The sequence below is a fragment of the Scyliorhinus torazame genome, chromosome 16 (genome assembly GCF_047496885.1).
Source record: "Scyliorhinus torazame isolate Kashiwa2021f chromosome 16, sScyTor2.1, whole genome shotgun sequence".
Classification (NCBI taxonomy): domain Eukaryota; kingdom Metazoa; phylum Chordata; class Chondrichthyes; order Carcharhiniformes; family Scyliorhinidae; genus Scyliorhinus; species Scyliorhinus torazame.
Window position 1 is genome coordinate 40,317,680 of NC_092722.1, and position 26,781 is coordinate 40,344,460.

The window sequence follows — 26,781 nt, forward strand, 5'->3', positions numbered from 1 at the left end:
GTGCAGTGGAGATTCATTAGGTTAATCCCAGAGCTGAAGGGGTTGGATTACGAGGAGAGGTTGAGTAGACTGGGACTGTACTCGTTGGAATTTAGAAGGATGAGGGGGGATCTTATAGAAACATAAAATTATGAAGGGAATAGGTAGGATAGATGCGGGCAGGTTGTTTCCACTGGCGGGTGAAAGCAGAACTAGGGGGCATAGCCTCAAAATAAGGGGAAGTAGATTTAGGACTGAGTTTAGGAGGAACTTCTTCACCCAAAGGGTTGTGAATCTATGGAATTCCTTGCCCAGTGAAGCAGTAGAGGCTCCTTCATTAAATGTTTTTAAGATAAAGATAGATAGTTTTTTGAAGAATAAAGGGATTAAGGGTTATGGTGTTCGGGCCGGAAAGTGGAGCTGAGTCCACAAAAGATCAGCCATGATCTCATTGAATGGCGGAGCAGGCTCGAGGGGCCAGATGGCCTACTCCTGCTCCTAGTTCTTATGTTCTTATGTTTTCATTATTAATGTGGACATAAGAGTCAATGGAGTTAATGGTGGAAAATGTTGTAAAGGAGATTATGTATGGTTATTAATATATCCTAGATAGCAGGGTAGTAAGGGATGTGTTTAAAGCAATGAGTAATCCTGATTTTATTGTGCTATCAGGAAAGGAATTACTCAACTCGATAGTGTAATAAAGTTGCATTAAGAACTGCAGAGATGTAGTCAGTAACCCAGGGGGCATTTCGACCAGGAGTTTATTTGAACTCAGGAGTTCCTCTCACAGGATTCCCTCCATAACATCTTTGGTGCTCTGAAGTTGCTGACCATTTTTCCCCATCTCGTGCACTGTGCACAGTCGAAGGCAGTCCTCTAACTAAATCAGAAGCCTCTGTTATTCCTCTTATTTATTGTTTCTGGAGCCCCGTTGTGGGCAGGTTCTTGTGACACTTTCTGGCATAAAAACATCACTGACATTTCAAAACGAGCTTTATTGACTGTGCAGCACTTCAGGATCACTGTGAATAAAGTTACTGATTGTAGTGCTACACAGCTGTATAGAACCTTAGTTAGGCCACACTTGGAGTATAGTGTTCAATTCTGGTCGCCACACTACCAGAAGGATGTGGAGGCTTTAGAGAGGGTGCAGAAGAGATTTACCAGAATGTTGCCTGGTATGGAGGGCATTAGCTACGAGGAGCGGTTGAATAAACTTGGTTTGTTCTCACAGGAACGACGGAGGTTGAGGGGCGACCTGATAGAGGTCTACAAAATTATGAGGGGCATAGACAGAGTGGATAGTCAGAGGCTTTTCCCCAGGGCAGAGGGGTCAATTACTAAGGGGCATAGGTTTAAGGTGCGAGGGGGCATAGGTTTAAGGTGCGAGGGGGCATAGGTTTAAGGTGCGAGGGGCAAGGTTTAGAGTAGATGTACGAGGCAAGCTTTTTTACACAAAGGGTAGTGGGTGCCTGGAACTCGCTGCCGGAGGAGGTGGTGGAAGGAGGGACGAGAGTGACGTTTAAGGGCCATCTTGACAAATACATGAATAGGATGGGAATAGAGGGATACGGACCCAGGAAGGAAGTATAGAAGAATGTAGTTTAGTCGGGCAGCATGGTCGGCACGGGCTTGGAGGGCCGAAGGGCCTGTTCCTGTGCTGTACTTTTCTTTGTTCTTTGTTTGTTCTTTGACGCGGCAAGACTCAACTTCAACATTCAGTTTTCTACCAAAGTGTGTCTGGCCCCCATCGTATGTCACTACCTTGAAGCATGAACGCTGCAAAGGAAGGGAGGAGATGATGACCTCATCTTGGGAGGAGATAGTGAACTCACTATGGGAGGAGATAGTGACCTCACTATGGGAGCGGATGGTGAACTAACCATGGGAACGGGTGGCGAACTTACCCTGGCAGGAGATGGTGAACTCACTATGGGAGGAGACAGTGAACTAACAATGGGAAGGGATGGTGAACTCACTATGGGAGGGGATGGTGTACTCACTATGGAAGGGGATGGTGTACTCACTATGGAAGGGGATGGTGTACTCACTTGGAGGAGATGGTGAACTCACCATGGGAGGGACATGGTTTGCTTCGCCATACCATGTTATCCAGGTCTACTGCTGATAATTGGCTTGCTCGTTGTTTGAATGGAGGAATTACCCTGGCCACTATGTTTTAGGCATTGTAAATACACTCATGGGAATTTTCCCTCAAGATTTCATAACACATTTACAATTTCCCAAGAAATCCTGACCAGTGGAAACCTCCACGACCATGTTTCTGATATCACTATGATATAGGAAACCAGCAAACCCTATTCCACATGCTCTAGGATATTTAGGGATCTTTAAAATTAACATTTGAGCTTGAAATTTGGGGGGGGCGCGTTTCAGTCCATGAATTTCAATTACTGGCCAAGAAGAATAATTTGCTATTTATTAATTTGAAATACTGTCAGAAATACTTTCCAGAATTTACAGTGCAGAAGGAGGCCATTCGATCCATCGAGTTTGCACCGGCTCTTTGAAAGAGCACCCCACCCAAGCCCACACTCCCACCCCATCCCCATAACCCAGTAATCCCACCCAACACTAAGGGCAATTTTGGACACGAAGTGCAATTTTAGCATGGCCAATCGACCTAACCTGCACATCTTTGGACTGTGGGAGGAAACCGGAGCACCCGGAGGAAACCCACGCAGACACGGGGAGAACGTGCAGACTCCGCACAGACAGTGACCCAGTGGGGAATCGAACCTGGGACCATGGAGCTGTGAAGCAATTGTGCTAACCACTATGCTACCGTGCTGCCCCTACTTATTGGCAGTATTGCTTGTCTCCCGCTTTTTGAGGGAAGGGCCCCAATTCCAGGCCTGAGGCTTTAATGAATTTGCTCCCGAGGTATTCTGGCACCTGTGCTGATAATGTCCCATCATTCCCTTCAAAATTGTGAAGGCGTAAGGGAGGATGCAGAGAAGGTTCACAAGAATCATTCCAGAGATATGGAGTTGGATTCTCCGCCCCTCCGCGCCACCTTTCTGCCCCGACCGGCCGGCGGGATGCTCCGTTATGCTGGCCGGTCTTTGGGGTTTCCCATTGTGGGGCAGCCCCACGCCGTCGGGAAACCCCCGGGTTGCCGGCGAAACGGAGAATCCCGCTAGAGGAGAATCCCGCCCAAGGAACCTCAGTTACTGGAGAAGCTGGAGTTGTTCCCATTCAGCAAGAGAAGATCAAGAGGAGTTTTAATAGATGTGTTAAAAATCATGAGTGGATGGGGAAAAAGTATTTCTGTTGGCAGAAGGATTGAGAACCAGAGGACGGACTAAATTACTCACTGAAAAAAAAAGACGATTTAAGGCGATTGGCAAAAGAAGAAATGGCCATCGAGTCTTTAGGATCTGGAATGCAGCGCCTGAGTGTGGTGGAGGCAGGTTCAATTGCAGCTTTCAAAGTAGGATGAGGCAATGAGCCAAAGAGTAAAAATTTGCAAGGCTACTGCAAGGGTAGCACAGTGGTTAGCACTGCTGCTCACAGCACCATGGACCCGGGTTCAATACCCGAATCGGGTGATTGTGTGGAGTTTGCACTTTCGGCCCGTGTCTGCGAGAGTTTCCTCCGGATGCTCCGGAGGAACTTTGGACTCTCTCAGTCCAAAGATGTGCAGGTTTGGTGGATTGGCCATGCTAAATTGATCCATAGTGTCCAAAGATGTGCAAGTTAGGTGGGGTTACAGGGATAAGGCTGGGGGAATGGGCCTAGCTAGGATGCTCTTTTGGAGGGCTGGTGCAGACTCGATGGGCTGAATGGCTCCTTCTGCACTGTAGGAATTCTAAGGGCCAAGATGGGGGGGGTGAGACTAGATGAGTTGCTCTTGCAGAGTGCTGACATGAACGGCCTCCTTCTGTACTGTAACTACTCTGTGGTTAAGTGCCAGTCTTCCACGTTTCCTCCCTCACAGAAATGTAGGTCAGGAATTCAAGAAGAAATCCAAACGTCCCCCCCTGCGCCCCCCCCCCCCCCTCCCGATATATACTGCTGCTCCAATGTGGCATCGCTTGTCGAGCAGCTTCTATCAAACAGCACAGTGTACATTTCAAAGGAACATGCCCCACAAACCAACATTTCACTGTTTATCCTCTGCAAACCAATGAATAAAACCTATTGGGCCCCAGTAATGAGTTTGGTCTCCGCCAGCATAATTAGATGCTGTTCTGTGTACTGAGAGCATTGTCAGTCCAGGTCCCTGATCCTAATCAGCACTCCACAGTCTACAAACAAAAGTTTGCTTCATCTAATCGAGACTCGCTTCTCGTGACGCATCCGGAATCTTCTGTCTCCAATTTGAAATGTCGCTGGATGCAAGCTGGATGTGGCTTGCCTGGAAGCAGGAACGAGACAAATTAGCTTGGGCAACGGAACACTCCAACTCTCCCACAATGTCCCCCTCACCCTACCTGCCAACCCCCCCCACCCCCCCCGTCTGCTCACCCTCAACCTCTGCACCCAGCTCAAACAGGCTTACGCACAATTAATTATTGTTTTAGAGCGGTGTCTCTGTAGTGTGCTTGCTCTGACTGGCGACTAAATTACTGACTGAAAAAAAACAAGGCAGGGCTGCAACAAGTAATGCCATTGGAGAGAGGCATAGACAGCAGGTCTTTGGAGACCTATTCCCCCCATCTAACATTTACTACGCAGCAGCTGGGCTCTGTTGGGGAAGCCAGAGGGGCTGGTTTAGCACACTGGGCTACATAGCTGGCTTTTAAAGCAGACCAAGGCAGGCCAGCAGCACGGTTCAATTCCCATAACAGCCTCCACGAACAGGCGCCGGAATGTGGCGACTGGGGCTTTTCACAGTAACTTCATTTGAAGCCTACTTGTGACAGTAAGCGTTTTTCATTTCATTTTCATTTTTCATTAGGTATCAGAGCCGAATTACAGCCATTTTCAACAGACACAGAGATCCAGGTGTCTGGCAGCAAAGACTTGGATCGATCCCCTTTATACAATAGCGGGACATTGAAGTTGGGAATACAGTCCATTGTTTACAATTCAGCCATTTAAAAATAATTGAAACATTCTATAATTTGATAAAAGCAAATGACTGCGGATGCTGGAATCTGAAACCAAAAGTTTATTTGTGCTGTGAGTGTGTGTGTTGTGAGTGTGTGTGCTGCGAGTGTGAGATGTGAGCGTGTGGATGCTGCGAGTGTGTATGTACCGCGAGTGTGTGTGTGTGCTGCGAGTGTGTGTATGTGTTGTGTGTGCGCTGCGGGTGAGTGTGTATGTACCGTGAGTGTGTGTGCTGCATGTGTGCGTGTGCTGCGAATTTGTGCTGTGAGTGTGTGTGTGTGAGTGTGTGTTCTGTGAGTGTGTGTTCTGTGAGTGTGTTGTCTTTGAGTGTGTGCTGAGTGGGTGCTATGAGTGTATGCTGCTGAGAGTGTCATTGTGTGCTGAGTGTGTGTGCTGCGAGTGTGTGTATTGTGAGTGTGTGTGCTGCGAGTGAGATGTGAGTGTGTGGATGCTGCGAGTGTGTATGTACCGCGAGTGTGTGTGTGTGCTGCGAGTGTGTAATATGAGTGTGTATGTGTTGTGTACGTGCTGCGGGTGTGTTATGTGAGTGTGTATGTACTGTGTGTGGGTGTGCTACATGTGTGCGTGTGCTGCGAGTGTGTATGTGTTGCAAGCGTGTGTGTGTGCTGTGTGTGTGTGCTGCGAGTGGTACGTGTTGTGTGCGCGCGCTGCGGGTGTGTGATGTGAGTGTGTATGTGTTGTGTGTGTGCTGTGGGTGTGTGATGTGAGTGTGTATGTGTTGCGAGTGGGTGCGCTGCAAGTGTGTGTGTGTGCTGCGTGTGTGTGTGCTGCGTGTGTGTGTGCTGTGTGTGTGCTGTGTGTGTGTGCTGCGTGTGTGTGTGCTGAGTGTGTGTTTGTGTTGCGAGTGTATGTGTGCTTCGAATGTGTGATGTAAGTGTGTTCTGCGAGTGTATGCGTTGCGAGTGTGTGCGCGCTGAGTGTGTGTGAGATGTGAGTGTGTATGAGTTGCGAGTGCGCGTGCTACAAGTGTGTGTGTGTGCTGTGAGTGTATATGTGTTGCAAGTGTGTGTGTGTGTGCTGCGAGTGTGTACATGTTGTGAGTGATGCGCAATCAATTACTCTCGAGACAAGGTGAGGCATAACTAATAGGCTTTAATCTGCTAGAACTCTTCCCCAGCAGCTTCGATACAGAAAGTGAAGGCTGCTGGGACGGCATTGGTGCTTATACTCCGCCTCTCAGGGCGGAGCTATGTACATCAGCCAATGGTAGACTCCTGGGTCTAACCAATGGTCATCCACCTCTCAGGTATCACAATACCTGGTATTACCACAGTGAGTATGTGTGTGCTGCGAGTGTGTGTGCTATGAGTGTGTATGTGTTGCGAGTATATGTGTGCTTCGAATGTGTGATGTGAGTGTGATATGAGTGTGTTATGCGAGTGTGTGTTGCGAGCGTATGTGTAATGGGAGTATGTGCTACCAGTGTGCGCACGTGCAAATGTGTGCTGCGAGTGTGTGAACGTGCACTCTGAGTGTGTGTGTGCACTGCAAGAGTGCACGTGCTGTGAATGTGTGTGCACTGCAAGTGTGTGTGTGTGTGCGCTGCGAGTGTGTGTGCGCTGCGAGTGTGTGTACACTGCAAGTGTGTGTGTGCGCTGTGAGTGTGTATGTGCCATGAGTGTTTGTTGTGAGTGTGTGTGTACTGCGAGTGTGCGCTGTGAGTGTCTGCTGCGATTGAGTGCTGCGATTGTGTGCTGAGTGTGTGTGATGCGAGTGTGTGCTGCGAGTTTGCGGCTGCAAGTGTGTGCTGCTGGAGTGTCAGTGTATGTATTTGCACGCGCAAGTGTGTGCTGCGAATGTGTGTGCGCGCGCTGCGAGCGTATGTGCACTGCAAGTGTATGTGTGTGTTGCGAGTGTGTATGCACTGCGAGTGTGCGCACGTGCACTGCAAGTGTGTGTGTGCTGCTAGTGTGTGCTATGAGTGTGCACTGCGATTGACTGCTGCGAGTGTGTAAGTGCTGTTTGTGTGTGCACGCTGCGAGTGTGCGCGCGCTGTGAGCATGTGCGCTGTGAGTGTGAGTGTGTGTGGAGGCTTCAGCATATCCTGGAATGATCCATCCCACACTCCACAGGGAGCTGCGTCTGCTGCACCTCCTGGGAAAGAAAACCAATCAATAAGGCTCCAATAAGTTTAATTCCGTCCATCCCTAATGTCCATGAGATAGAATTGGGAATGGGAAATCAGGATGACTTTCTTTCCATAGACAATTTCATCATTCCAATGCTTTAAGGAATACACATTGAGCTTGGGGATTGAAACGTTTAAATGTAAGAGAAAGGTAACAACACCTGATGAGGAGCTGGTAAACAAACCTAAAGTAATTGCAATTCAAAGGGCGGTCTAATATTTATTTAATAAGGTCAGAGAATTGGAAGTGAGAAAATCCAAACAATGGACGATGTAAAATGGACGGTAACTGTAACAGATAGACGAACCCCCTTTATAAGTTTCTTCGTGGGGGACAAGATATCTGCCGCTGTCTCCATAAGGGGGAGGGGTTTAAATTAATAATAATAATCTTTATTAAAGAGTCATACTGGACGCAGAACGTTAACTCTTGTTTCTCTCTCCACAGACGCTGCCAGAGCTGCTGAGTTTATCCAGCATTTTCTGTTCTTATTTCCAGCATCTGCAGTATTTTGCTCAAATAATTCATATGGTTTTCCAGAATTAAAGCAAGATTTGGTTATCAGAGACAATTGGTTTAAATCTGGGACTAAGTGAGGCCTTGGCAGGGCATTTCCCGCTGAGGCCCCAAATTGAAAGAGTCTCGGGAGATAGCGGGGTGTTTATAGCAGTTGTGAGCGCCAGGAAACACCCGGCTAAACGCGCTCGTCATGGGACTCTGTTCCAATTTGGTTAGATTGCGCACATCATTCAGTAAAGGGGAAAAAAAAACCAAAGTATTAGAGCAGGACAGCAATTGGGTAATGAGCACCAGAGTGTGACAGGAAGGGGCAGGACATATAATTGTGAGTGCAACATCAGATAGGTTGGAGGTTGCAAAAATGGTTTTAAAAAAAGAGATTAAGACCATGTCACCAAATGCACACAGCTTTTGGAACAACAAGGATGCATTGTTATCACAGAAATAAATAAATATATACAGGTGTTACCGAACATAGTTGAAAGGTGACCAAGGCTGGGATGTAAATGTTAAAAAGGGTATTTGACATCTCAGAATGACAGGGAGCTGGGAGAAGGTGGCAGGTAGCTCTGTTAATGAAGGATACAGGGTTTGAAAGAACAGGATGTAGAGTCAGTTTCGGGTAGAGATAAGAAATAGTAACGGTAAGAGGTCATTTCTGCAAGTATTTTATAGCCCCCCCCCCCTCCAACAGTAGTTACACTATAGGACAGAGCATAGAGTAAGAAATAACTGTGACATGTAACAATCATGAGCAGCGACAGCATGATAACACAGTGGTTAGCACTGCTGCCTCACAGCGCTAGGGACCCTAGTTCGATTCCGGCCTTGGGTCACTGTCTGTGCGGAGGTGGCACTTTCTCCCCGTGTCTACTAGGGTTTCCTCCGGGTGCTCCGGTTTCCTCCCACAATCCAAAAACATGTGCAGGTGGATTGGTCATGCTAAATTGCCCCTTAGTGTCCAAAGATGTGGAAGTTAGCTGGGGTTATGCGGTTACAAGGCTGGGGGGGAATGGATCTAGGGAGGGTGCTCTTTCAGAGGGTCGGTGCAGACTCATTGCGGTGAATGGTCTCTTCTACACTGTAGGAATACTATGGTTTTATGGCTTTAATCTACATGAAGATTGGCTAAATTAAATCGTCAAAGGTGGTCTTGAACATGTGTTCATAAGAGTGTTTTCGAGACAATTTCTAAGAGCAGTACGCCCTAGCGCCACCCTGGAGATAGCAGACCATCCTAGACATGGTAACGTGCACTGAGACAGGATTAATCAATAACCTCATGGTAAAGAAGCCTCTAAGTGATAACTCTCACAACATGATGGAATTTCATGTTTAGTTTGAAGGTGAGAAGTATGGGTCCATGACTAGTGTTTTAAATAAAAGATAATTATGATGGTTTGAAGACAGAGCTGGCTAAGGTGAACTGGCAAACTAGGTTAAAAGGTAGGACCAGTAGAGTTGCAGTGGCAGTCTTTTAAACAGATATTCAATAACTCTCAGCAAAGATTTATCCCAGTGAGGAAGAAAGGTTTGATGAGAAGATACATCATCAGTGGCTAAGTAAAGGATAGTATTAAATTGGAAGAAACACTGCACAATCAACAAAGGTTTTGGTAGGTCAGAAGATTGGACGGATTTTATGAATCAGCAAAGAATGACTAAAAAGATCATAAAGAAGAGTATGGGAGATTCTTGCTAATAATATAAAAACAGCAAGAGTTTCTACAAATGTTTAAATAGGAAAAGAGTAACTAAGGGTAGTGTTGGGCCTCCAGAGGGCGAGTTTGGGCAGTTGATCATGGGAAACAAAGAAATGGCAGAGATGTTGAAAAGGTATTTTGTGTTTGTCTTCATGTAGAAGACTTGCAAAACTTCTCAAAGATACTTGATAATCAAGAGGCGAGAGGAAGGGATGAACACAGGGTGGCACTGCTGCCTCACAGCTCCAGATACCCGGGTTCAATTCTCGCCTTGGGTGACTGTGTGTGCAGAGTTTGCACTTTCCCCCCCATGTCTGCGTGGGTTTCCTCCGGGTGCTCCGGTTCCCTCCCACAGTCCAGGGATGTGTGGGGTAGGTGGACTGGCTATGCTAAATTGTCCCTCAGTATCCCAAATGTTAGGTAGGGTTACTGGGTTACGGGGGTAGGGTGGAGGCATGGACTTAAGTCGGGTGCTCTTTCCAAGGGCCGGTGTAGACTCAGTGGGCCGAATGGCCTCCTTCTGCACTGTAAATTCTATGATGCCATGAACTTAAACAATATCCGTTCCAAGATGGGTTAGGAGGCAGGGAGGGCATTTATTCAGGCGGGAGGGTGGCAGAGGTGGGACGCCACTGTCTTCCCATCTGTGCCCTGATTAAGTCTGGGGTGGGAGGCTTGTGCACCCCTCTCTGCCGCGAACTGAAGTCCGTAAGTGGATATTCAACCATTCGGACCTCCAAGCCTGCTCCATCATTCAATAAGATCGTGGCTGATTTTATTGTGGTCTCAACTCCACTTTCCTGTCTGCCCCCCATAACCCTCCACTCACTTATCAATTATCAATCAAAAATCTACCTAACTCAACTCTGAATAAATTCAATGACTCAGCCTCCACTGCTTTCTGCGAAGAAAGTCCCACAGACTAACAACGTTCTGCGACAAAAAAAAAAAATCTTCTCCCCTCTGCCTTAAAAGGGCGGATTATTCTTAAACTTTAAAAAAAAAAATTTTTAGCGTACCCAATTATTTTTTTTCCAATTAAGGGGCAATTTAGCGTGGCCAATCCACCTAGCCTGCACATCTTTGGGTTGTGGGGGTGAAACCCACGCAGACATGGGGAGAATGTGCAAACTCCATACAGGCAGTGACCCGAGGCCGGGATAGAACCTGGGACCTCAGAGCCGTGAGACAGCAGTGCTAACCACTGCGCCACCGTGCCACCCCATTCTTAAACTGATTATTCTCAAACCCTTATTCTTGATCTATGTCCCCTAGTTCCAGTCTCTCCCACAAAGGGACACATCCTTTCAGCAGTCACCCTGTCAAGTTCCCTCAGGATCTTATGTTTCAATAACATCACCTCTGAATCTTCGAAACTCCAATGGGTAAAAGCCCAACCTGTTCAACTTTTCTTCATTAGATAAGCCTCTCATGCCAGGAATGAGTTGAGTGAACCTTCTCGGAACTGCTTCTAATGCAATCCTATCAATTTCCAAAGAAGGAGACCAAAACAGTACACAGTGCTCCAAATGTGGTCTCTGTAAAAATATGGGTTTCCTCTGGGTGCTCCGGTTTCCTCCCACACTCCAAAGATGTGCAGGTTGGATGGATTGGCCTTGTTAAATTGTCCAAAAATGTGCGGGTCAGGTGGGGTTACGGGGATAGGGTGAGGGAGTTGGTCTAGGGAGGGTGCTCTTTCAGATGGGCGAAATGGCCTCCTTCTGCACTGTAGGGATTCTATGGAAAACCTGTACAGCTGCAGTAAAACCTCTCTACTTTAATATTGCTTGCAATAAATACCAACATTTTATTTGCCTTCCCAATCACTTGCTGTACCTGCAAACTAACATTGTGATTCATGTAGTGGGAAGTCAGATCTCGATCTACCACAATTTCTTTCCATTTAAATACTATACTTTTATTTTATTCTTCCTGCAAAAGTCGACAAGTTCATATTTTTCCACATAATACTTCATGTGCCTGCTTAACCAATCTATATCCCTTTCGGTTGGCACAGTAGCACAGTGGCTATCACTGTTGCTACACAGCGCCAGGGTCCCAGGTTCGATTCCAGCTTGGGTCACTGTCTGTGCGGAGTCTGCACATTCTCCCTGTGTCTGCGTGGGTTTCCTCCGGGTACTCTGGTTTTCCCCCACAAGTCCCGAAAGACATGTTTGTTAGGTGAATTGGACATTCTGAATTCTCCCTCGGTGTACCTGAATAGGCGCCACAGTGTGGCAACGAGGGGCTTTTCACAGTAACATCATTGCAGTGTTAATGTAAGCCTACTTGTGACAATAATAAAGATTATTATTATTAATAGCTACTTTGCCTTTACTTGACAACTTATTCTCCCTATCTTGGTGCCACTGGAAAATTTAGCTACCATACATTTGGTTCCTTCATCCAAGTCATTATTTGAGATTGTAAATAGTTGAGGCCCAGCACTGATCCCTGTGGCACTCCACTAGTTCCAGCTTACCAACATGAAAAAGACTCATTTATCCCTAATCTCAGCATTTTGTTAGCTAACCAATCCTCCATCTATGCTAATATATTACCTTTGCACCATCCGCTCTTATTTTGTCCAATATCCTTTGATGTGGCACCTTGTCAAATGCCTTTTCAAAATCCAAGTACACCACAGCTACAGGTTTCCCTTTGCCCATCTAGCTAGTCATTCCTTTAAGTACTCTAATAAATCAGTTAAACAGGGACCTCTGGTGGTGACCATGATCGGTCACACACAAGGTGGCTCCTGCTTGGAGGCTTGGGTTTTTACTAATGGTGAACGGGCACTTTATCTGGAAAAAGTGCAAAATAATTGGAGGGAGCTGGTTTCTCCTCCAAAGTGGAATGTCGGCTGGTTACAATGACCGGCAGAAGTTGAGTTAAACCTTGGCTCAAGTGGTGGAGGAACAGCGTGGTGCAGTAGCTGAGAGCATGGTGGAGTTGGGAACGATATCATCGCCTACCCCTCTGCCCGTGGAGCAGTTGAGGAGTTCATCAAGGGGGAGCTATCGGAAAGAGGTGCAAGGGAACTGGTTCAAGGCGATTGAGGGGCAGGCAGTAGCCCCTCTCAGCGGGATTTTGGAACAGATGGTGAAAAGTTTGGAGTTGCATGGCTCAATGATCCGTGAGGTGGAAATCGTGACCACAGATCGTGTTGTTGGAGGCAGAGGTGGTGATGCTGGGAGAGGCCTGTAAGGTGTTGAAGGCGAAGGGGGACGATCAGGAGAATCGGTCCAGGCAGCAGGACAAGAATCGTGGGACTGCCGGAGGGGGTGGAGGGAATGAGTGCCATGGTCTACGTGCAAGGATGTTTGTGAAGCTGGTCAAAAAAGGGGTCTTCGAGAAGCCCCGCAGAGGTGGATCGGGCACATCGGACGCTGTGACAGAGGCCAAAAGCTAGGGGGCTGCCACGGGCAGGGATTGCCCGGATGCATAAGTTTCAGGAAAATGAGAGGATTCTGAGCTAGGCGAAGACAAAGTAAGACTGTAGTTGGGAGGGTCAGCTGATTCGGATCTACCAGGACATTGGGGCCTACCTGACCAAGCGGCGGACAGGTTTTAACAGGGCCAAGGCGGCGCTCTTTCAGAGCAAGGTCTGGTTTGTGATGTTGTGCCCGGCCAAATTCTGGGGGAACTTCTGGGGAAATAACATTATTTTATGATGCCAGAGGAGGCAAATGACTTTGTCAAGGAGCATGGTTTGGAGAGGGATAATGGTGGGAACTTTTGGTTTGATATGTACATACAATGTTTGTAGGTGTTTTGTTTTTGCACTTGTTGGCCTTTCTTTGGTTATGGTTGATGGGGGGTTGGTTCCAAGTCGTGGGTTTCTTTCTCCTGCTGGAAAGGGGGTTGGGTTCCAGTGGATGCTGGGTAGGGGCTTCCTAAAAGGCAAAGGCGGGTGTCATGATATTCAAACATACATCATAACACATACATAATGATAGACAGACCAACGGACCAATTAGCACACATAACATGACAGCCAATCACAGACAAGAGCAGACACAGTATAAGACAAGAAACACGACACTTCCTGGGCAGTCCATTTGGAGACGGCACAGGGCCAGGACCTCATTAGCAAGACACTCACACCATCACAACGTGCTGAGTGCCAAGTCAGATGTATAAACAGTTGGTTGGAATAAAACTGTGTTGTACCAATCGCAACCGTGTTGGTTCGTCTGTACCTCAGAGCACCCAACATCTCAGTGGGGAAGGCAGAGTGGAGGAATGGGTGGTTTGAGCGTTATGGGTGCGTTTCATTGTGGAGATCTCCAGGTGGGAGTTGCCATGTTAGCAGAGATGATAGTAAACGGAAGCAGTTTGGGGAGGGGGCTGCAGCGGGTAGTCAGAGAGGGGGGTAGTGGTCAGGTAGGAGGGGAAAGATAGGATGGGGTTGGTGGGGTGATGCGAAGGGGAGAGGAAGGAAGGGATGGTGGGGGAGAGCTGGGAGAGGAATGTGCTGGTGACGCAGGTGACTTTGTGGCTGGGTGCAGGCAAGAATGGAGTGGGCAGCCATTTCGGGTGGGCCGGACAAATTTTGTGTCAGGTTGGATTGGCGGACTTTAATAGAGGGGAGGTTCAGAAACCCTCCTGTGAAGATAATGATGTGTAAACATGTGGGGGCTGACAGCCCAGTTAAATGGTCTCGGGTGTTCGCACACTTGAAAAGCTGAAAGGTGGATGTGGTTTTCCTGCAGGAGACGCATCTGCGGGTGAAGGACCAGACGAGGTTAAGAACAGGATGGGTGGGACAGACGTTCCACTCGGGATTGAATTCCAAGTTGAGAGGGGTTGCGATTTTGTTTAGTAAATGGGTGGTATTTGTGGTGGCTATAAATCAGTTAAACACGATTCCCCTTTCACAAAACCATGTTGACTGCTTGATCCCATTATGATTTTCTAATTATCCTGTTATAGCCTCCTTATAATGAATTTTAGCAATTTCCGTATTACAGATGTTAGGCTAAGATGCCTGTAGTTTCCTGCTTTCTGTCTGCCTTCTTTCTGATATAAACGAGTTACATTTGCTATCTTTAAATCTGCTGGGACCGTTTCAGGATCTGAGGAATTTTGGAAGATTACAACCAATCCCTCTACTATTTCTGCAGCAACTTCCTTTAAGACCCTAGGATGCAGGTCATCTGTTTTCCCAGAACCTTTTCTCTGTTGATGTTGATTGTTTTAAGTTCCCTCCTCCACCTCACCCCACTCCCCTGTTGATTATCAAGTATCTTTGAGAAGTTTTCTTAGTCTTTGACAGTGAAGACAAACACAAAGTACCTGTTCAACCTCTCTGCCATTTTGTTGTCTTCCATTATAAGTTCCCCAGACTCACTCTCTAGAGAACCAAAGCTCACTTTAGTTATTATTTTTCTATTTAAATACTTGTAGAAAACTTTACTATCTGTGTTTATATATATATTTTTTAATTTAGAGTATCCAATTCATTTTTTCCAATTAAGGGGCAATTCAGCGTGGCCAATCCACCTACTCAGCACATCTTTGGGTTTGTGGGGGCAAAACCCACACAAACACGGGGAGAATGGGCAAACTCCACACGGACAGTGACCGATAGCTGGGATCGAACCTGGGACCTTGGCACCGTGAGGCAGCAGTGCTAACCACCGTGCCTCCATGCTGCCTGTATTTATATTTCTAATCAGTTTCCTCTCGTACTCTAATTTATCCCTTTATTACTTTTTAATCATTTTATGCTGGCTCTTAAAATCTGTCCAATTTTCTGACCTACCACTAATCTTTGCAGATTTGTGTAGTGTTTCTTTCAATTTGATTCCATCTTAACTTTCTTATTTAGGCAAGGACGATGCATCCTTCTCAAAGAATCTTTCTCTCTCATTGGGATAAATCTTTGCCAAGAGTTTATCTCCTTAAAGGTCTGTCGCTGCATTGCTGCTGTCCTACATTTTAGCCTAATTTCCCAGTTCATTTTAGCTGACCCTGCCTTCGTACCCTCACCTTTATTTAGGGCAGTAAGAAGTGTTGTAAGACTTCTTACTGTGCTCACCCCAGTCCAACGCCGGCATCTCCACATCATGGCTTTATTTAGAGTTAAGACAATAGTCAAAATTCTCACGTTCACACTGAATGTGAAATTCTATCATGTTATGATTGTTGTTGCTCAGACATGAGGTTATTGATTAATCCCGTTTCATTTCGCACCAACAGGTCGAGAATAGTCTGCTCCTTGGTTGACACCAGTACATACCGCTTTAAGAAATTGTCCCAATTGCACTGTATGAACTAAGTTTCCAGGCTACCTTTGCTAATATGATTCGCTCAATTTACATGTAGATTAAAGTCTCTCATAATTATTGCAGTACCTTTCTTACATGTCCCATTTATGTCTTCCTGTATATTCTTGACCTACAGTGTAACTATTGTTAGGGGCCTATAAACTATTCCCGCATGTGTCTTCTTACCTGTCCTATTTAGGGAGGGAGTACCAGGAATTTAACCCAGCAACTGTGAAGGATTAGCGATTTATTTCCCAGTCAGAATAGTGAGTGACTTGGGGGAAGAACCTGCAGGTGGTGGTTTCCCCATACATCTTTTGCCCTTGTCCTTCTAGGTGATAGAGGCTGTGGGTTTGGAAGGTGCTGACAAAGGAGACTTGGTGAGTTGCTTCAGAGTATCTTGCAGATGGTACACATTGCTGCCGCTGTGAGTCAGTGGTGGAGGGAGTGGATGTTCATTGTGGTGTTTGTGTGCTAATCAAGTAGGCTGCAAATCCTGGATGATGTTGAGCTTCTTGAGTGTTGTTGAGGCTGCACTCATCCGGGCAAGGGGAGAGTATTCCATCGCACTTCTGGCTTGTGCATTATAGATGGTGGACAGGCTTTGGGTCGTCAGGAGGTGAGGTACTCACTGCAGAATTTCCCAGCCTCTGACATTCATTTGTACCAGAGTGCTTACGTGGCTGGTTCCAGTGCAATTTTTGGTCAATGGTAATCCACAATATGTTGATAGTGGGGGATTCAGCGATGGTAATGCCATTGAATATCAAGGGGAAATGGTTAAATTCTCTCTTGTTGGAGATGTTCATTGCCAGACATTTGTGTTACTTGCCACACATCTGCTCAAAACTGCATATTGTCCAGGTCTTGCTGCACATGGACACTGACTGTTTCAGTAGCTGTCAGAGTCATGAATGGTGCTGAACATTGTGCACTCTACCCTGAGAAACTCCTGCAGTGATGTCCCGAGACTGAGATGATCGACTTTCAACAACGACAGTCACCTTCCTTTGTCCTAGTTCTGACCCAAACCAGTGGCGAGATGCCCCCACTCCACTGATTCCCGTTGACTTCAGTTTTGCCAGGGTTCCTTGATGCGGGGCAGCACAGTGGTTAGCACTGCTGCCTCACGGCGCCACGGATCCAGGTACTATTCCGGCCTTGGGTGACTGTGTGGAGTTTGCACTTTCTACCCATGTCTGCATAGGTTTCCGGGGTTTCCTCCCACAGTCCAAAGATGTGCAGGTTAGGTGGATTGGCCGTGATAAATTACCCCTTAGTGTCCAAAAGGTTAGGTGGAGTTCCGGGGTTATGGGGATAGGGCGGGAGAATGGGCCTATGTAGGTTGTTCTTTCGGAGGGTCAGTGCAGACTCAATGGGCTGAATGGTCTTCTTCTGCACTGTATGGATTCTATGATTCTTCGATGCCATACTTGGCCAAATGCTATCTTGATGTTACTTTCACCTCAACTTTTGAATTCAGCTCATTTGTCCATAAGGCTGTAATGAGGTCAACAGCTGAGTGGGCATGGTGGAACTGAAACTGAGCATCATTAAGCAGGTTATTGTTGAGTAAGTACCACTTGATAGCACTGTCGACAACATTTGCTGATGATCGAGAGTAGACTGACGGATCATCCACTCGGCATTTATGGCTGAAGATGGCTGATAATGCCTTGATTTTTTGTACTGATGTGATGGTCTCCTCCATTGAGGATGGGGATATTTTTGGAGCCTCCTCCTCCAGTGAGTTGTTTAATTGTTGACCAGCATTCACAACTGGATGTGGCAGGACTGCACAGCTTAAATCGGATCAGTTTGTTGTGGAATTGCCGAGCTCTGTTTACTGCATGCTGCTCCCACTGTTTGGCACCCAAATAGCCCTGTGTTGTACCTTCACCAGGTAGACAGCTCATGTTGAGGCATGCCCTCCTGTTCTCTTCCTTGAACCAGAGTTGATTCCTCCCCCCCTCCCCCCCGCCCTGTATTGAAGGCAAAGGTGGAGTGGGGATATGCCAGGCCATGACATCATTATATACAATTCTGCTGCTGCTGATGGCCCACAGTGCCTCATGGGTGCCCAGTTTTGAATTGTTAGATCTATTTGTAATCTATGCTAATTAGCATGCTGGTAGTGCCACACAACATGATGGAGAATATCCTCAGCGTGAAGATGGGACTTTGTCTCTGATTTGTTATGTTCTTGGTGTAACATAAGTGGCTTCCTTGTGGTGCACTTGACAAAGGAAGGTTCAGACGTGGAGATAACTTCAACACGTTTATTAAACTATTTACACTTCTATTACTCGGGTTCGACACTACTGCTAATCCTACTATAGCTACCCAGACTGACTAACCAGTTGCTGCAATCCACGTGGTGGGTGTAATATTGAATCAACCCTGTGTCTCTACTCACTGACTGTCTCCACTGGAAAGAGGCAGAACATGTGTGTGGTGTCCTTTATATATGGGTTGGTGTAATGCCCTCTTGTGATCGTGTCACCTCTGTGTGTATCATGAATGTCCATTGGTCGTGTCCTATCTAACTGATCTATTGGTTGAGTGTGTGTGTGTGATGTTTCTAGTGCTCCCTCTAGTGTCGAGCTAGCCTACATGTATTTACATTGATGCACATCACTACATCCCCCCTTTTTATATGTTACATATTTTTGCACACTTTGAGAAAATTGAACAAAAAACAGGTAGATAGGTTAAGGTATATACAAGTCATGGGAACAGTGATTAAACAATAAGTCCAAATCATTCATGTGAGTCCAAAAACCATCAATCATCATGCTCAAATGTCTCTCTTGGTTATGAACACCATCAACGTCCCTGTGCCACAGGAACCAAGAAGTGGTCAAATCACTTTGCTGTCTGATTTGGAGTCCCTTTCTTTTTTCGATGTTTGTGATGGTGCTGTCGGATGGCATCTTGTAGCTGATAAGGTGTTGACGTTGAAGAGGTACCATCAACTGTATCATTCGAGGTCATGGATGTGCCATATGTTGAAGTTGGATAAGACTGTACATACTGGTTCTGGCCACATGCTGTGCTGGAAGGGTGATCCTGCTGAGAACCGTTGCAGCTTGTCGAATTGGAAACAGAATTGCTGCTCGCATAAATACCTGGTGATGATGTGAAACTGGAACATTGCATCTGATAGGAATATGCCATCTGGCCAGTCTGGGGTACAGCAAATCCTGGGCTGTAACTAAGGCAAAAAGTCTGTAGTGCAGATTGCGCTTGCGGTAGTCCTCCTTCGGTCTTGATTCCATTAGTGGGCAATCCGTAGTGCTGGGCTGTTTGAGAATATGCTGCATAGACTGCTGCCTGCTGCATGCCTGAATACTGGGTTGGTCCAGCATGAGCTGTCATTGGCTGCACTGCTGGTGTGGAGAAAATGTGTGGAGATAGCTGTGGTGTATTCCCCTTGGACTGTCGCCGCTGCTTGTTATTACTGACCCAGTGTAATTGTAAAGTGATCCATCTCCTGTCGTTGTGGCATCTGCTGTCACCCTGAGCGTGCCATCACTGAGGTTGCGGCACTCCCTGTCTGGAGTAAAGTCCGGCTTACGCGAATCAGAGTCGGCGTTTGGTTTCTCCCCATGAAATGAAATGAAATTCGCTTATTGTCACAAGTAGGCTTCAAATGAAGTTACTGTGAAAAGCCCCTAGTCGCCACATTCCCGCCGCCTGTTCGGGGAGGCTGTTATGGGAGTCTGGAGTCTGCAACGGGACATCTGGAGTCTGGTCTGTTTTAACTGAGTCAGTGTTGGTTTGTTGATGCACCCCGTTCGAAGTCTTAGCAGGTTCACTGGAGTCAGCTGCGATTTCTTGAAGCTGCACGTCTGGAGTCGGAACATGCAGGAATGCATTGACTTGTGGAGAGGTTCGAGCGAATGAGGGTGGAAGTATCATGGTGTCACCGGAGTCACCAGTGGTCTCACAGTGATTGTCGAGTGCCTCTGTACACACGAACTGTGAGGTCTGTCACTTTGCACATCTTGCATGGGAAGTGGGATGCTGTCGTCACTCATCTCACATACCGTGGGTAGGTCCTCAGTAGCGGCTTGTTGTTCACTTGGGTTGGGTAAATTATCAGCGTCTTCATCTGGTGGTGCAAACAATGTGTGTGGACTGTCATTATCTTGCTGTTGTCCTTCATTTGGGCTTGGACTGTCATCGTCGCTTTGTTCTTCACTGTAGCATGATAGACCGTCATGGTCGTCCTGCTGTGCACTGGAGCGTGGTAGGCTGTCATAGTCTTCTTGCTGTGTACTTGAGCATGGTAGACTTGCATCATCTGCCGCTAGTTGGTCAGAGGAGGTTGCTAGACACTCATGGTCTTGTTCCTGCAAGGACTGCGCGTCGGAGTCTTGCGTTGCTTCTATCGTGGAGGCTGTCCACGAGCTGACTGCGGAGGCTTGTGACACTGGAGTCACTACTTGTTCGTGCAAGGACTGTGCTCTGGAGTCTTGCGTTTCTGCAATTGTGGAGTCTGTCCACGAGCTCGCTGTGGAGGCTTGTGACACTGGAGTCACTACTTGTTCGTGCAAGGACTGCGGTGTGGAGTCTTGCGTGTCTTCTTTCGTAGAGTCAGGAACCCTGAGCGGTGCGTGGACCGCGCTTTGTATGGCAGCAGGCCGCTCTCTGTGGGCTTGTACCGCTCTCTGTCTCTTAGTTTCAGGCCGCAGCATCATCCTGCACTCACAAGTCGGGATGTCATATCTGCTGGGCTGAAGATCCTCAAATCCGAAGATTTCGTTGTCGGGGTCGTCAATGTGCAACACGTCTAGTTGTGGTTCGGATTTGGTACTGGGGTAGCCTCCCAAGGTGAAAGGTTCGTCTGAGTCGTTGTCTTCTAGGACCATATCATCACTGTTTGCGTCGGAATCATCGGCTTGGGCGTAGGTAACTGCTTGTTGCAGGGTTCTTCAGAGGTTAATTTCATTTCCTGTTCAATTTGAGGCATTGTGCTGTCATTCCAGGAGAAGGAAGGTTGTTTTACGGCTTTAAAAGATTTTTTCTTTGATTTGGGACGTTTCCCTGTTAAATGGGCGTGGTCCGGGGCCTCTGACGTCATGACGCCTGTGACATCATACGTAGGAAGCGTTTATCGCTGTTCCTGTACCGATGGCTGTTTTCGTGATTGCACATGCGCGGTGTCTCGCGCATGCGCAAACGGACCTTCCCGTTCTGGGCGCTTCTCGTGCAACTGTGCAAGTGCAGACCCTTTAGAAAGATGGCCACCGATCAAAACTGTTCTCTGCTCCGGGATCTCGGCTTCGTGGTGAGTACTGGCGCTTCTCTTACCTTTTCTTGCTGGTTGGAGTGTGGATTTGCCGAATTTGTCCAGGACTGCCTGGAAGTCGCTCCTGTTTTGCGCCTTGGAGAAATTGAATTTTTAAAAGATTTCTTCTGCTCTGGCACCGGCGATGGTGAGGAGAAGCTCTGTCTTTTCAGTCTTCTAGTTCGGCTGCTACCAGGAAGATTTAAAACATTTGCCGGAATACCTGCCTGGTAACCGGAGATCGCCGTAGCACTGGAGCTGCTGCGGAACCCGGATCTCAAACATCGTGCCTGGGTATCGTTGCTGGTTGTCACTGTACGCTGAGGTATGGCTATATGGATTGAAACAGTTCAGTCCTGGTACCATGATTTGTTATGTTGTAGGTGTAGCATAAGCGGTTTCCTTGTGGTGCACTTGACAAAGGAAGGTTCAGACGTGGAGATAACTTCAACACATTTATTCAACTATTTACACTTCTATTACTCGGGTTCGACACTACTGCTAATCCTACTATAGCTACCCAGACTGACTAACCAGTTGCTGCAATCCATGTGGTGGGTGTAATATTGAATCAACCCTGTGTCTCTACTCACTGACTGTCTCCACTGGAAAGAGGCAGATCATGTGTGTGGTGTCCTTTATATATGGGTTGGTGTAATGCCCTCTTTTGGTCGTGTCACCTCTGTGTATTGTAAATGTCCATTGGTCGTGTCCTATCTAACTGATCTATTGGTTGAGTGTGTGTGTGTGATGTTTGTGGTGCTCCCTCTAGTGTCGAGCTAGCCTACATGTATTTACATTGATGCACATCACCACAGCCTCCACAGAGATGGGATAGTGGTTACTCTTACCAATACTGTCATGTTCAGATGCATAGATTGGTGTGGGTGTAGCCAACTAGGTTTTTCCCTCTTGTTGGTTCCCTCACCACCTGCCAAAGACCCAGTCTAGCAGCTATGTCCTTGGATTATTAATCCAATTATATTACCACTATACGGATTCTTCTAATGTCATCCTGAATTATCGTGCTACCTGTTCCTAGCTTCCTGTCTTTCTGAAATGTTAAATTTCCTTGAGTATTCAGGTTTAATCATTGGTCACCTTGGAAGCATGTTTCTGTAATGGCTACCAGGTCAGATATACTTATTTGTATCTGTGCGAACAATCCATCTATTCTGTTACGAATGCTGCACAAATTCAGATACATAGCCTTTAACTCTGCCTTTTTTTTTTTTTACTATCTCTGGCCTTATCTGCTGATGCATCGAAATCCTACCAACTGTCCTGTCTTGATACAATTCACACCTCTTTAACCTGGGGTTACCCCATCTCTGGATCTGTAAAGATTTAATCACCTGCTAATGCTCGCATTCCTAGCATTGTTTGGCATCTTTGAATTTGTCTATATATGTGTTTCTGGAACATACCTCTGCATTCACCTGAGGAAGGAGCAGCGCTCCGAAAGCTAGTGACATCGAAACAAACCTGTTGGACTTTAACCTGGTGTTGTAAGACTTCGTACTTATCTGCTGATGCATGGTTATGTTTTTACGTTCTGTGCCTTCCTGTCACTCTGGTTATCATTGTACAAATCGCCACAACCTCTCTTACCTTATCATTTCCCCTTAATTTACTACATTTCCTCTAACATGATCCCTTCCGCCAACTATTTAGTTTAAAGTCCTCTCTATTGCCCTAATTATACAGCTCGCCAGAACAGCATCCCGAAAGTACATTTCCCACTTTTCCCTGTTACTGATGCTATTAATTGAAACCAATTTCTCACACACCAATCTTTCAGCCACACATTCATCTCTCTAATCTTATTTACCCTATGTCAATTTTCTTGTGGCTCAGGTAATAATATAGAGATTATTACCTTTGAGGTTCTGCTTTTTAATTTAGCCCCAGTTGCTTATGATTCCCAAGCAGAACCCCTTTCCTAGTCTAATTCACGTACCCATGTGGGCAATGACAAATGGATTCTCACCCTCCCACTGCAGGTTCCTCTCCAGCCTCGAGTCAGTGTCCCAACCCCTGGCACCCGTAGCAGGCAATACAGCCTTCTGGACTCTTGCTCTTGAATGTACAGAACTGTGTCTATCTCCCTGGCTTTAGTGTCCCCTAATTACTTCCTCAACTTGAATGGCTTCTTGTGCCATGGTCAGTCGCTCACCCAACTTGCAGTCACTGCCCACATGCAGGCCAGCTACAATCTCCAGACTCCCCGAATACTTCCCAGGAGCCAACGGGAGCGGCGCCGTTGCGGGCGCCCGCAACCCTGACCCTCTACATGAGGCCGCCTCCATCCTTCTCTCCATCCACTTCCTCTTGCAGACCCCTCAGCCAGAGTCAATCCCCTCCCCCCACCATTCACACCTCTCAGGTCCATCGAAGCCTGCTCAACCAGGCTCCAATGACCAGGACCCCTCCCCCCACCACACTCCCATTCACGAGCCAACTTTTGTTTGCTAGCGCGGTGACCCCAGCCAGTGCCCCCTCCTCCTCCTCACCACACCCTCAGCAACCTGGCCCCTCCCATGCTAAAAAGCCCTCCAACCTCCTCACCCCATACTCCCACCAAAATCCAACTCCAACCCCCCAGCCATCCAGTCAGAATGGGGAGACAACATCCACCGAATAGAAAAGAAACACACCCCTAAAAAATCAAAGAAAAATGCTCCCCATCCACACCGTTCAAGTCCAAATTTTGTCTCAGTCCCTGTCGTTCAGTCTTCACGAACGCCTTCTCTGCCATCTCAAAGTAGAAGTCCTACGAATTGTGAGTCACTCTCAGCTTCACTGGGTAGATCACTCCGAACCGAACCTCCCTGCGGTACAATGCTGCCTTCACCCAGCCAAAGCCTTCTCCCCAACTCTGCCGTAAGATCTTGGTATATACGTATACCGATGCCATCCCTCTTCACATATCGCTTCTGCTTTGCCCAACTCAAAACTGTGGCAGCTGTGGAAGCTGACAATGACCGCCCTTGTTGGCTCATTTGTTCCATGCTTCGGCCGGAGGGATCGATGGATCCTGTCCAGCTGGTAGAGGGAGGACCCTTCCCCCCTCCCCTATCAACTTGGCGAACATGTCTGCAAAATACTCGGTTGGCCTCGGGCCCTGCACCTCCTCGGGCAGATCCATGATCCTCAAATTTCTGTCTCCTCGACTTGTTCTCCAGGTCCTCCACTGGCTCTTATTCCTTTATAGACCTCTGCCACCCTCCGCAGCTCCTCACTCATCGAGGTGAACTGGTCGCTACATTGCGACACTGTTTCCTCCATCTTCGCTCCTTGCTCCCACACCTCGGCCAAAGTCTTTGTCAATGCAGCCTTTATCGGGCCAAGCGCCTCCTTCACTCACTCTTGAGCGAGACCGTCATCTCCCTCCGAAGCACCTCTAAATGTTTGGCGAACAGTCTTTGAAACTCCCCCGACACCACCTCGGTCAGAGTCTCAACCGTGATGGGAGGAGCCTCACCTGACGAATCAGCTCCTGCCACCTTTCCCCCTGATGGACTCACAACAGCACTCGCTGGCGGGCGGATTTTCGCTCACCCCCTTCCTTCCCTCACCTTTCTTCTGGAACATCGACATTCCATTGATTCCTTCGAACTTCCCACACCAGCTCATCCAAAACATACCCCTGACACTGGGCATAAAGACCCAAAAAACAAAGACTCTAGCAGGAGCCACCCAGCGTGAGACCTCCGCCTCCATATCGCCATCCAAGAGGATTCACTAATATAATTTTTGGTTTCTAGACATTATTCTATTATCTCCTTTAGTAGAGATTCCATTATTTTTCCCTTCACCAACGTGAATGTGACTGGTCTACAGTTCCACGGACATACTCTATGTCTCTTCTTAAATATAATTTTTAAAATAATCTTTATTGTCACAAGTAGGCTTACATTAACACTGCAATGAAGTTACTGTGAAAAGCCCCTAGTCGCCAAACTCCGGCGCCTGTTCGGGTACACGGAGGGAGAATTCAGAATGTCCAATTCACCTAACAAGCACGTCTTTCGGGACTTGTGGGAGGAAACTGGAGCGCCCGGAGGAAACCCACCCAGACACGGGGAGAACGTGCAGACTCCGCACGTATAGGAATGACATTAGCTATCTGCCAGCCCCCTGTTCTCTGATGAGCTATTAAATATGTGTAGTAATCACTCTGCCTCCTTTCCCCTGGTAATTTTTAAATGCATGGATCTAATCTGTTCAGATCATGTGATTTGTTTAGTTTATTTAATATTTTATCTTTTTTTATTTTGAATGAAGTTACCTCATTGCTAATCCTATCATCTGATGTCATGTCTGCTTGTCCTGTTTCCATGCTAATCAAATACTGAAAGGACCAGATTGTCTGCAAGTAGACCAATTATTTCAACTAAATAAATTAGAGGGGACCCGGGGTCATGCTTTCAAATTTGTGTGGGCAGAACTAAATTAGATGTTAGGGCTGGTTTCTCTTTACTCAGGGAAGACTAAACCCGTTGAACTGGTTACCAGCATGAGGCGTGAATGCTAGATTCCCCTAACTGCTCCTGGTTTACCTCATACAAGAGGTAGGTGCCTAACCAGGGTTAATGTGTTCTCCTGTTCTAGTCTTGATCGCCTAAGGGGATCAAGGAGGAATGCTAATTGGTTGAGTTTTTAGCTGAACTTTGAATCTCCCAGGAGATTCCGTGGTTCCGGATTGATGAAGAGTGGCTGGATAGCGACACACAAGTTGTCACAACTACATAGGGCAGGCTGGTGTAGGTATTTTCCTGTAGGTTATTTCCATATCTCTCTCTGGATATCCCCCACAAAGGCACGTTTGTGGCAAGTTACTAACCAGGTGGTTCCGAACCGAGGCTAGAACCCCAGTTCACTAGGCGTACTGCCAATTCAGTCTGTCACCTCTTTGGTTCCACAGGCAGTCATTTGTGTGTGGCGCAATGTAATTCCTCCATCCAGCTCAATGACCCGGCTCCATTCATCCCGCTCTGTTTGTGCCCTTTTTTTGATCTAATCTTGCTGTTTCCTGTCAGACTGCCACACTTTACGAGATACAGAAATTTCCAGAACAATGTTCTTACTCTGCAGTGAACAATAAAACATCGGAGCAATCACGGGTGAGGTGAGGACCTTCAACCCATTATTACTCAACGTTTACACTCAGCTAATTAACATGCAACTGTATTTTGCCAGTGTTGACATGACTCTGCTTCGTGCATTATTAGAGACGCCTTCCTTTGTGTTTAGTGCATTCTGGAGTTTTGACTAGCTTATATTTAATTTCATACAGCACAGGAGGAGTCCATTCAGTTCATCTTGCGTTTGCCAGCTCTTTGAAACAGCTGCCTAGTTAATCCCAACCTTCTGTTCTTCCCCCAAAGTCCTGCCAGTTTTTGCACATCAAGTATGAACGTTTTTTTTCTTTTTTATAAATTTAGAGTACCCAATTATTATTATTTTTTTTCCAATTACGGGGCAATTTAGTGTGGCCAATCCACCTAACCTACACATCTTTGGGTTGTGGGGGTGAAACCCACGCAGACACGGGGAGAATGTGCAAACTCCACACGGACAGTGACCCAGGGCCGGGATTCGAACCCGGGTCCTCAGCGCCGCAGTCCCAGTGCTATTCACTGCGCCACATGGTGCCCAAGTATGAAAGTTATGATTGAATCTGCTCCCACCACCCAAAAGGAAAAGAAAGTGTTGCCCAACCGGGGTTCCTCCTCAATCCAAATGATCCCTCCATTCCCCCTTCAGATTTGAAGAGCTCCATG

General features: G+C 47.0%; 1 protein-coding gene across 3 annotated transcripts in view; it reads right to left on the reverse strand.

Annotated features, from left to right (window-relative positions):
* LOC140392767 (forkhead-associated domain-containing protein 1-like) overlaps window positions 1-26,781 on the reverse strand; it is a 279,760-nt gene that overhangs the window by 18,015 nt on the left and 234,964 nt on the right. Inside the window, exon 31 of one of the 3 annotated variants that reach the window (XM_072478383.1) lies at window positions 4,027-4,363. The exons of 1 other annotated variant lie outside the window; for it this stretch is intronic. In XM_072478383.1, coding sequence (XP_072334484.1) covers window positions 4,277-4,363 — 87 coding nt within the window. In that variant the 3' untranslated portion in view covers window positions 4,027-4,276. Of the gene's footprint in view, window positions 1-4,026; window positions 4,364-6,156; window positions 7,174-26,781 lie in introns of those variants that run through there. One more of the 3 variants, XM_072478385.1, reaches the window with a different exon arrangement.